The sequence below is a fragment of the Myotis myotis genome, unplaced genomic scaffold, assembly GCF_014108235.1.
Source record: "Myotis myotis isolate mMyoMyo1 unplaced genomic scaffold, mMyoMyo1.p scaffold_m19_p_2, whole genome shotgun sequence".
In the NCBI taxonomy this organism is placed as follows: Eukaryota; Metazoa; Chordata; class Mammalia; order Chiroptera; family Vespertilionidae; genus Myotis; species Myotis myotis.
In genome coordinates, this window is record NW_023416324.1 from 66,085,684 (window position 1) to 66,097,798 (window position 12,115).

General features: G+C 40.4%; 1 protein-coding gene across 8 annotated transcripts in view; it reads left to right on the forward strand.

The window, feature by feature from the left end:
- The window catches only part of PKN2 (protein kinase N2), a 153,314-nt gene extending 149,891 nt beyond the window's left edge, over positions 1-3,423 (forward strand). For 6 of the 8 annotated variants that reach the window (XM_036348263.1, XM_036348264.1, XM_036348260.1 and 3 more), the window contains 3 exons: positions 404-511; positions 717-797; positions 885-1,088. In XM_036348263.1, coding sequence (XP_036204156.1) covers positions 404-511; positions 717-797; positions 885-1,088 — 393 coding nt within the window. Of the gene's footprint in view, positions 1-403; positions 512-716; positions 798-884 lie in introns of those variants that run through there. The other 2 variants (XM_036348259.1, XR_004973911.1) reach the window with 2 other exon arrangements.
- Positions 3,424-12,115: the final 8,692 nt, after the last annotated feature.

Consider the following 12,115-nt stretch of genomic DNA (forward strand, 5'->3'; position numbering starts at 1 on the left):
TGATTACCAGGGGTCAAGTCCTGTGCTGAGTGTCTGCCCCCTGGTGGTCAGTGCACTTCATAGCGACTGGCCGTTCCACCGTTTGGTCAATTTGCATATTAGCCTTTTATTATATAGGATGATTTGACCAAATTTGTTCAGGTCTGTGAAATAAATTTAAGAAATATTTCAGAAAGTATATATAATGTATCCTCTGGGCAATAGATATATATCTGTTGTAGCTTCTTTTGTCCTTGTTTGTTGGGCGTTTTGGTGGTGGTGTTTTATTTATGTGGTGTTTTGTTTTGTTTTGTTTTGTTTTGTTTTGTTTTTCACTGCCTGGTTCTTGATTGTGCTTTGGATAGGTGATAAGTTTTCACTTTATTGGAAATTATTTTGACTTACTCAAAGATATTTCTTTTAGTCTCCCTTTCCTGGTGATGATGAAGAGGAGGTTTTTGACAGTATTGTGAATGATGAAGTAAGGTATCCAAGGTTCTTATCTACAGAAGCCATTTCCATAATGAGAAGGGTAAGAATTAATGGTTTATAAACTATTTAAATTTTTTATATTGAAGGACATTTCCCTGTAGAACTCTAGAATTTGTTTTCCAGTTCATAGTTGCATGGTTTAGACAAACACATACAAAAAGAAATCTAAATCTTTGTAGGTTATGAGAATCTTTATCAGTGAAGTTGCTGGTTTTATCTTACTTTTTAACTTTATGTTGTGTTAGCTATTAAGAAGAAATCCTGAGAGGCGCCTTGGAGCTGGTGAGAAAGATGCAGAGGATGTAAAAAAACACCCATTTTTCCGAGTAAGTATGAAAGTTTAGAATTTTTTCTGAAACTATAGCCATTAGGAGTGGGAAACTAAACTGGACCTTTTATATTTTGTAATTCAGCTAATTGATTGGAGTGCTCTGATGGACAAAAAAGTAAGGCCGCCATTTGTACCTACCATTCGAGGACGGGAAGATGTTAGTAACTTTGATGATGAATTTACCTCAGAAGCACCTATTCTGACTCCACCTCGAGAACCAAGGATACTTTCAGAAGAGGAGCAAGAAATGTTCAGAGATTTTGACTACATTGCTGATTGGTGTTAAGTTCCTACCCACTGTGAAACCAAGCAGACTGACTACAAGATGACCTCTTAAAAATAGCAACTCTTCATTTGCTCTCTGTGCCACCAGTAGCTTCTGAGTCTGTTTTTTTAAAACACATGAAGATTTGTTTTAAAGTACTTCTGATATCTTCTGAAAAGTAGCTTCTTGATGAATTCTCAATGTAAATCTGAGCACTGGAAACAGTTTCATGAAGTTTAAGCTGAATGAATATCAGGCGTGAAAATCTGTCACAGATGAATACTTTTGGATCAATAGTCTTTTTAAAAAAAAAACAAATATGCTCTTCTATAGTCCCTAGTTTGGCTGTATGCCTGCCTTAAGTGGAAGGAAAATGAATCAATTAACTTCACTTAGCTGAATTTTTTAAATGAAAAAAGGGTTTGGGATGCTGTTACTAGTCAGACATGATTCTGTTTGAATAAGGCAAATACTCTTATTTTTTTAAAGAAATAACTGAAATATAAAAAAAAAAAAGTAGTGGTAGTTTGTGCACATTTTTAGGCCTTTTTTAATGAAATGAATTGATGTCTTGTTTTATAAATTTTTTATATTTATTAGGAGAAAACTTTTATTGCCTTATCTTTACCAACTATGTAACAGAACCTCACAGCTTTTCAACAGAGCTACTTGCCAAACACTTGTTTATTAAACCATGAAATGAACAGGAACAATTAAACATCAGCATTTACTTAAAATTTTAAGAATGAGAACTTCTGATTAGCCTGAACCAAGATACTGTGTTAACCTGTATGCATTCCCAAAGTCTAAACACTCAGCATGTTCAGTCATACCTTCCTCCAAAATCAGTGAACTCATTAGTGCTTCTTTTGATATTCATTGTACATTTATCAACCTAGTTCATCTTGTTCTTGTGTCTACTGTAGAAGGGAACTATATCTTTGTTAAAACATAGGGGTTATCATTGTATACATGCTGTGAACATGTATATGTGCAAGTTGTAATGTATTCTATGTTGGTTTATTATTTAATTTCACTACTTCATCACTTTTGTACAGTGGCCAAGCAGACACCTCAAACTCCCGCATTTGTTAAGTGCATTTGTACATTTTAGGCCACTGGATCCAGATTTTATATTGGCAGTTACTAAGGGCAAAAGCAATATATTGTAACAGAATGTATAAATATTTTTGATAAAACAGTGTATATTTTATAAAAATTATAACACTAAAGCTGTACCTCAAAAGTCTCAAAAATAATTTGATCAAGTATTCTTTACAACTTTTCAGAGGATCCTTTCGTGGCTTTTTAATGCTCTTATAGGAAAGTCTTTTTATATGTCATGACTTTTCCACTTGCCTAGAGTTTTGGATATTTTTGTTTGTTTGTTCATTTGTTTTTCCCTTCTAGTCCATGACTTCATTGTTTTTCCTTAGTTCAATAATAACATCTTTGATTCTGTGCTTAGCATATTAGGTTCATCATACCTCAGGAATAGCAAGTTATTAACTGAACATTCTGAATTAACCATTTAATCACAGTGATCTCATGTCTTAAAAACTGTTCAAGTTTAAATCATGAGAAACACGAAAGCAGAGAGTTGAGCTGAAAACATTTATAAATATTTCAGCCTTGCCAGAGGGTGTTGGCATGTTTTTGCTGTACTCTGAGAACAATTCAAATGGTTCAGAGATAACTCATATTTCTTTTCAAGTTGATTATTACCCAAGATCCTTTGGGGGATAATCTTCTAGGAGGAGCAATATGTTGTTTCAAGTTATTTTTAAATGCCAGTTGACTTTTGGTAGAGGACAATAGAGGATCTTAGCTTAATTGCCTGGCTTTAATTTAAACAGTATTAACACAACATTTTAAAAAAAACACTAAATACTTTTGAGGTACAGTCTTTTCACCTTTTCAGGTTCTCAAATATGCATAAAAAGCAATGTCTAAAATAGGCTTTTAGCATTAAAAACTGACAGCATTTTTGTAACTACACAATGTACAGAAATTTTTTTTTAATTAAAGCCAATCACTAAAAAAAATTAGAGGGCAGGGTATATTCACACCAGTAAGCTGAAGAAAGCACTAATTTTTTCTGTAGTTTTAAACATATATATATATATTTTAGTCAGATTTAAAATTTTTAAACTCTATAGAGTGTAAATATATTTTGCTATTACTGTATGTGTGACTGCTCAAGCACTTTGTGAGGAAATTAAAATATTTTAGAATGGTACACTATGCATTCCTATGAAATGTGCCTTTAATTATGTCATTCTAAGAAAAAAGTGTTTTGCAGTCATAAATTACCACAGATGCACAAATTAAAGTTTAAATAGATTGCAATTTGTAACTTTGGTTTTAAGTATTATTTCTTTTTGAAAATTTTCCATTGATCCAAGTATGCGTTGGCTTTACTGTATTCAAGATCTCAAAGACATTAACTTTAGTTAGCCTTCTTGCAAGTACTTTTTGTCCTGGGGAAGGGCAAAATCATGAAGAGTCACAGCAAGTTGTTCCCTTCACTGACAATAATGGGCAAATTTTGCATCTTACTCCTGTAAGGTCAGTAGCATCTTCTGTTCAATGGAAATTGATGGAATGCCTTCTGTGTACTAGACACTGAGGATAAAAGGTAGGGGGGAAACATCAAAGTCTTCATAAATAAAGAACAGTATGCATTCATGCTAAAATGCAAGCACCATATTATATGTACTTTTTTCTTGTTTAAAGTTAACTTATTTTAAGACCTTACCTTTCAGAAAATAGGTTAATGTAAACAGTATATTAACATTTTATAGTCACTCAAATATTACAAGTGACATATTTTAGAACAATAAAATGATCCATGCTGTTTCTGTAACACAAGTTGGGGGTCATAATGGAAATTGTTAATACAGGTTAATTAGGTAAATGCTACACTATAGATTCAAATCTAAGAAAATTTTTACAGGTGCTGCTTGTCTCCCTGAAAAACAGGGTGAGTATGAGAAACCCAAAGGAGCAAATAATTTAGAATTCTTATTTATCTACTAACTATATTTTGAGATCTAGTGTTTGTCTAAGATATTAACCTTATTGTGTATATGCATATATATATACACACATATATACTGGTATATGTATATATATGTATGTATTTATAAATGTGCATATATATATAAACATGTATATAAATGTATACATATATTAATAGAGGTAAGCTTTTAAATAACTTCTCAGTGTTAAAAATCTTACATAATTGTCCCTTCTAGTATTATGACTAAGGAAAAGCTCTGAGAAGACATCCATAATTTGGGGCATTTCTGGTTTTATTGAAGGTAGGAGTGGTCTCTGGCAACCCTTCACTCCCAACAGCAAACAAACTTGAGCATGAATCTGGACAAGCTAAGGCTTCAGATTAAGTTACTGAGTGCCTAAGCACAAAAGCGAGACTACTAAGAAGTTGGGACGGAAGCTGAGTCCACATAGTAGGCCAGAGAAGTAGGAAGTTGAAGAGGGTAAAAACCAGAGTGGCAGGGAGCTGGTTTGGAAATGCAGACACCCAAAAGAAGTGGGGTTGCCCAGGATGGACTCCTCCAGCAATACCATTATGAGGACAACCTTGCAACAGCAGTAGAACTTAACATTTTGTGCTAAAATCCTCAAGTTCTAATTTGAAAGTCACTCTCTAAAGTAGAATGAAATACTTTCTGAAGGAAAGCTGCACAGGATGGGAACAAAGGCCTTTCGCAAATTGAGGTTAAGTAAATACACAGTCTGGTGTTTAGTCGTTCACTAAGTATTGATCCCCTATTACTGGTCACCCGGCGTTGTGCTCGGTGCGGACAAGGCTCATGAAGTAGAGCCTTCAGTTCATGAAGTAGGGGTACGTACACGTCACTTAGCAATGACATTAGTGTGATTCAGACTCCTCAAGGTGCTCTGGGAGTGCACCAGAGATCCAGGCAGGGAGTTAGTGAAGGGTTCTAAGTCGGGAGGAAGATTTGAGTTTGCCACAGATGAGAGAACCTGGTACTTCTGAGGAAATGAGAATTCATTGTTCCTGGAGTGTGTGTATAAGCCACAAGGAGAAGGTGAGTAGAGGTTAGGAAAGAAAGGGTCCTATTGTGCAGATGTTGTAGGCACTATTCAGGAGGTTATTTATCACAGGGCAGATCTAAATGTTATGGTACTGGAAGTGTGTGTACTTTTGGGGGGGGTCCTCTTAATGAAATCCATAATAATATATGGCTACTGTATTCAGAGCCTTGGCAGGGTCCTGCACAGGTGCTCCTCAGATTTTTTTTCGCTTTCTGATAAGTCACCTCTGCCTCAGAGCCGTGGAAACATCTTCAGCTCGGATGTGATTAGATTGCCATGTGGAGAAGGGTTAGAGGGTGCAAGACTGAAGGCAGGCACGAGCTTGGGGCCTCTTCAGCAACAGTGGGAAGTGATAAAGACATAAGCTAGGATATGGCACTTCAGTGTGAGAAAAAGTTGTACTCTGTTTAGGTGATAGAAACAAAGACTGGACTGACTTCATGTGGCCTAAGAGACCATATACTGACCCCACCAATGTGATTTCCACCCATCCTTCAAAGGCCTTTTTCAAGTAAAAAGTTATAGGGCTTTTTGTTTCTCTGTTTTTTACATTTTGTGCCCTGCTCTTTCCACACAGGCAGAATGAGTGTTTCCTCTTCTCTGACCCTTGGCCTCTGCACACACCTCCGTCTTGTCTAATGCGTCAGTGCAGGGCATGCTTTATTCACCTCTAGTATCTTGCATCTCCAGGGTCTACATAGTGGAGAATAAATGGCTGCTTTTTTCTATACAAAGATTTCAAAATATTAACCCTTTGAGCGCCAACCAATATCCTAGGAACTATGCTAAAATTGCCAAGGCATTTTTGCTGATTTTACAGCAGTTTAGGAAAAAAATTATGAATCGCAAGTAAATGAAGTTACATATTCAAAAACTTAAGGAAACCTTTACTACATTTGTTTTCATCTTTGACATATATTGTTTGCTGATTGTATTATAAAATACTAGTAGAAAAAAAAATTGCCTATAGCGCTCCCGGGACTTTTGGCAAAAGACAGGAGGAGTGCAATCGCACTCCCCAGCACTCAAAGGGTTAAGTATTAGTGATTGAGATCCAGCCTCAGATCAGTTGTTGATGTGAGTTGCAAGTGGGCTGCAATATAATAAGGATGTTCCTCTGACAAGAGCCACTTCTTGTTTAAGTTCAGTCCTTCTGGACCTACGGAGAACTTCCACATTCATGCTGTCACTTGAAACTAGAGGCATTTTGAAAATCAGCACATGGAGGGTAGCAAGAGGCCTGGGACTAGTCCTCATTTTGCTAGTATCTAGTAGTATGATGCAGGACAAGTTATTTCACCTTGCTAGTGACATATGAGCATTTCACCCTAATGTCTTCGTCTGTAAAATGAGTTAGAGTAGGGCATTCATTTGTACCTTCCTTTTCAAACAAAATCTTCAGTGGTACTCCAACACATAATCGGAGCAGAAGCGAGCCGGGGGCTATTTCTGAGATCTTCTATGGAAGACCCTGATCTACACCATTTGATGTCCATGCTGCTTGGAGGGCCTTCAAGAGACTTTAGAGTGGCCATTGAATATCCATCATCTCCAATATGCAGTAGAAGAAAACGGTGATAGACTCAAGCACAGTTAAAATGTGTTATCGGGGCCAAAATCTGGACCCCTGATGTGTACTGAAGAGCAGACCACCCCTCAGATGAACAAACTAAAACAGTAGGAGAAGTCGATTACACAGTAGATATTTGTTGGGCCTCAGCAACGTAGGAGGAAGTTGAAAGCTCTTGGTCCATCATTAACTTGTCTGGTGTCTCATAGCCATGGAGTGGAAGGAACCACAGATGCAGTAAGGGCGTTCCAGAGAAATCTTTGACAGATACAGCGAGTCTGATAAAATACCTTCAGTAAGGTATTCACTGTGATAAATGTGTTCATCTGGAAGCTCCGTATAACTTTTACATCATAGACCTGCCTTGTGGAACAGTATAGATCACCCTAGCCTCTCCAGCATCTCTAAGAGCTGTAGACCCAATTCTTTTATGGTTTTTACTTTGTCACATGTCAATTTAAAGCAAACTGTCATTTGGCAGAATCTCAAATTCAACAGGGCATCACTTCTAGTTCTTGCTCTTGCTGTTACTTAGCATACCAGTAATATTCCTTCTTTCTCAGAGCTCTCAAACATTTATCCTTTCATAGGCTGTTGCAGATGAGAGAAAGCATGAGAATTACTCTGATATTCTGCAGAGGAAAAGCTTTATGCTCATATTTTCCCTCCTTTTTCACCAAGTGCAAGCTTGAGCATCCTAGAATGGCAGTGAAAAGTCCCCCTGGCCAAGTAATGCCAGCAAGAATTTGAATGGAAGTGTATGTTTGTGAGAGATGCTGGGGCCTCTGGGGCTAGAGATCAGCTGACACCTTGAAATCTTGAGATCCTGATGAAAGGAGTGTGCATGTGTAAATATCCGGGAGGGAGAGAGTGGAGAGGGGACCTTTCAGGAGGTCCATGAATGGCAGATGAGATTAAAACTCCAGCAACAGGAAAAGTCAGGGCCATTGACAATTGGAAATATTGGCATAGGCACAGAGGCCTCTGGCTGGATTAGGACCAGATGGGTAATAGGCTGACCCCCTTCAGCTGTTCATCTTGATAATTAAATCTTGCACCTGCGATACAAAATTAGCTTAGAAACCAAAGACAACCATGGGTAAAGTACATGTGTTGCTTTGAACACAAAGGCTTACTATCAAGAGACATCTTGTTTAAGAAGCATTTATTTTGGAAGAAGTAAAGAACAACTTATAGCAGTGACGGCGAACCTTTTGAGCTTGGCATGTCAGCATTTTGAAAAACCCTAACTAAACTATGGTGCCGTGTCACATATAGAAACTTTTTGATATTTGCAACCATAGTAAAAAAAAGATTTATATTTTTGATATTTATTTTATACTAGAGGCCCAGTGCACAAAAATTTGTGCACTCGGGGGGAAGGGGGAGGTCCCTCAGCCCAGCCTGTGTCCTCTCGCAGTCTGGGACCCCTCGGAAGATAACGACCTGCTGGCTTAGGCCTGCTCCCGGGTGGCAGAGGGCAGGCCCAATCCCTAGGTGCAGCCCCTGGTCGGGCTCAGAGCAGGGCTGATTGGGGAGTTGGGGCGCCGCCCCTGTCATGCACAGAGTAGGGCGGATCGGGGGGGGGGGGGTTGCTATGCCACCCTCAGTCACGCTCAGGGTAGGGCCGATTGGGGGTTGGGGCACTGCCCCCTGTCACACTCAAGGTAGGGTCGATGGGCAGGTTGCGGTGCCACCCCCTGTCACGCACAGAGCAGGGCGGATCAGGGGGTTGAGGAGCTCCCCCCGTCACAGAGTAGGGCCGATAGGGGAGTTGGGGCATCGCCCCCTGTCACCCACAGAGCAGGGCCGATCAGGGGGTTGGGGCGTCGCCACTGTCACACTCAGGGCAGGGCCGATGGGGAGGTTATGGCTCTACCCCATCACACACAGAGCAGGGCCCGTGGGGTGGGGGGGGTTGGGGCGCCGCACCCTGTCACACACAGAGCCGCAGGGCGATCAGGGGGTTGGGGAGCTCCCCCCTATCAGGCACAGAGCAGGGCTGATCAGGGGGTTGGGGCGCCTTCCCCTGTCATGAACAGAACAGGGTGGATAGGGAGGTTGTGGCCCTGCCCCCTGTCACTCACAGAGCCGCAAGGCGATCAGGGGGTTTGGGTGCTGATCCCGGTGCTGGGAGGCATATTACCCTTTTACTATATAGGATAGAGGCCTGATGCATGGGTGGGGGCTGGCTGGTTTACCCTGAAGGGTGTCCTGGATCAGGGTGGGGGTCCCCACTGGGGTGCCTGGCCAGTCTGGGTGAGGGGCTGAGGGCTGTTTTCAGGCTGGCTGGTGACTGAAGCTCCCAACTGCTCCTTTTTTTCTTTTTTTTAAATTCTGGGCCAGCTTTAGCTCTGACTCCAGCTCTGAGGCCTCGGCTGCTGAAAGCAGGTATCTGGTTTGTTTGTGTTCTATAATCGAAACACTGTATCAACTCCAGCTCTGAGATCCCGGCTCGCTGAAAGCAGGTTTCTGGGAGTTTAGCTTCTATATTTTTAACTATGTTTCAAACCGCAAGCTCAGAGGCTGGCAAGGCAGGCGGGGAACGTTGGTTTCCTCCATCACTGAAACAAGCAAGCCTCATGTTAGTTTCAAGCTGCCTGGCTGCCGGCCGCCATCTTGGCTGGCAGTTAATTTGCATATCGCCCTGATTAGCCAATGGGAAGGGTAGTGGACGTACGCTAATTACCATGTTTCTCTTTTATTAGATAGGATATTTAAATGCAATTTAACAAAGAAAAATCAACCAAAAAAATGAGTTTGCGTGTCACCTCTGACACACGTGTAATAGGTTCACCATCACGGACTTATAGCTATTAACTCCTTGACACCTGGACTGGTTTTTAAATATTTTAAAAACTCAACTCTGAAGAGCTTTCCCCAAGAAGTCAGATAAAAGTGTTGCTTTGAATAATTCTGTTAATCTTAGTAATTGAACAGAATTTTATTTGGAAGCTACAACTAAAGTTCATCTTGAGGCAGCCTCCTAAGTTTCAATAGTGGGTTTAGTAGAAAGAGCACTGGATTGAGTAATCGAGAGACCTGAGTTAGTCCCACCTCTTGCTACGGTGAACTTGGACAGAACTTGTGGTTTCTCTGCATGTCTCTGATCTACAAAATGGGGGTATTGGACCAGAGGGCTCAACCTTAGGATCCATGAAACAATCAAATCCTTGAACTCAGTGTAATAGCAGAGATTGTCAATGAAAGTGGCTTCCAGTGTCTTCCTCCCACTCCCCCTTCTCTTTTTGGGTGACTCGGTTTTAAATACCCTGATGCAAGGGGCCATATTAACCAAGATTTCAACTGCTTTAAAAATGTTAGCATGCACAGGAGGGATCCACTTTATCATGGCTCACTCCTATTCCTAACTTGCTAAAATGTAGGCAGCTATGAACGAGGTGGGTGTAGGCAGAAGCTGGCTGCTATGAACGAGGTGGCTGTCCACCTATGTATGAGGAGTTTTTCATACCTCAAGATGAGTAAAAATCATAACCAATCGTTGGTTTATAATGTATTATATTTTAAGTACAGTAGTTCTCCACCCATTTGTGAGGGATGTATTCCAAGAACTCTAGTGGATGCCTAAAACCTCGGATTTGGACAGTACCAAATCTTACATATACCATGTTTTGGTGGTTTTTTTTCTGTTCATACACACCTGTTATAAAGCTTAACTTATAAATTAGGCACATTAAGAGATTAATAGCCATAAGCATAAAATAGGACAATTATAACAATATACCACTGTAATAAAAGTTATGAGTGAGGTCTCTCTCAAAATACCTTATTGTAATCATCCCTTCCTTGTAGTAAACGGTGCTTTGTTTCAGGGGATTCCTTGCTGAAGTCTGCATACAGGCTCAGTGCCATCAATCAGAACATGTTTTCTGTTCATGTCTTCCACCCACAAATTTAAAGCCTTTTCCATCTTAACCACTTACCATGCTCTGTGGCCATTAACTTTTGCAGTTTGAGGTACGACAGTAAAGCTAGCACAAATTTCTTTTTCCTCCATCTTCCACCTGAGTTATTTCTACACTTGTTTTTGAGCTTGCCAATTCTCCATGTGGCCTGTTCTATTTCAGTGCTTTCTGATGCGTTTTCCATCTCATTTTTAAGCTCCAGAATTTGGTTCTTTTTTTATAGTTTAAATATCTTTGGTAAAGTACTCCTTCTGTCCATTAATTTTATTCCTGAACCCATCGAACTGCATTTCTGAGTTTTCTTATATCTTGTTGAGTTTCTTCATGGCTATTTTGAATTTTCTATCATTTAGATCACAGTCTTCCATGACTCTTGAGCTTTTGTTTAGTTTCTGCAGAAACTAAACTTGGTTGTTCAAGTTGGCTGATGTGTGTTCTACCAGCACATTTGAGATAGTGAACACTTTTCTTAAGGACTAATTTGCTTTTAATAATTCAGCAGGTTGATAGGTCTTTCATTTTCCAGTAGATGGCACTAGTTTTGGGGTTTTTTTCTTACCAGCACTACTGGTGCCTCAGAGGTCATGGTAGGGGGTATCCCAGTGGTCCCTGGAGTCACTGTCTGGATGTTAGGGTGGTGGGTGTCCCTGCTGTGTCCCTGTCATTTGGATCTCGGGGAACTACCACCATCATGGGGTTATGTGGTGGGTGAAAAGGAGCTGGGTTCATGAGCCTGCCACACAGTTACCTGGTTCCCCCTGTGTGCAGGTGCCTCTGTGCTGCAGCCCTGAGGGCATTGACCAGTTGCAGCTGCTACCAGGCTCCATCATATGGTAGAAGGGAGCTGGATTCTGCAGTGCTGGCACTGCTTCTGCTCTTTACCCTCCAGTGAGCACAGTGTGGGGGCCACACCCTAACTTAGCTGGAGAAAAGGCGTTATTTGTTGGTCTTCGCTTACATTGCCTAGCAGTCAGGTGACCTTAAATCAGTGTTCCTCAGAGAGTGATATGCAAAACAACTACACATCACAATCACCCGAGGGTAGGGTGCTTAATAAAAAAATTCCCGTACATCATCAGGCCAAATCTCCATTTAAAATATTCTTTACCCTATGAGTATCCCAATCAGTAAAAGTAACAAAGAATTATGGATATGCAGATTTTATAAAATGAAACGTTAAGATCTGAAAATTGAAATCTGTTGCTCTATTTATTTACCAGCATCTTCTCTGCTCAATCTCATGGAGGAAAACACACCTTCTTATAAAGGCAGTGCCTTTCAGTGTCCAGTTCATCACTTGCCTTTTTTTAAAAATTCCCACCCGAAGATATTTTTTCCATTATTAGAAGAGTGGAAGGGAGGGGAGGAGAGAGAAAGAGAGAGGAACACCATGTGAGAGAAACAATTAGAGACCAGGGCCAGGGATCGAACCCACAACCCTTTGGTGCACAGACTGAGGCCTTAAC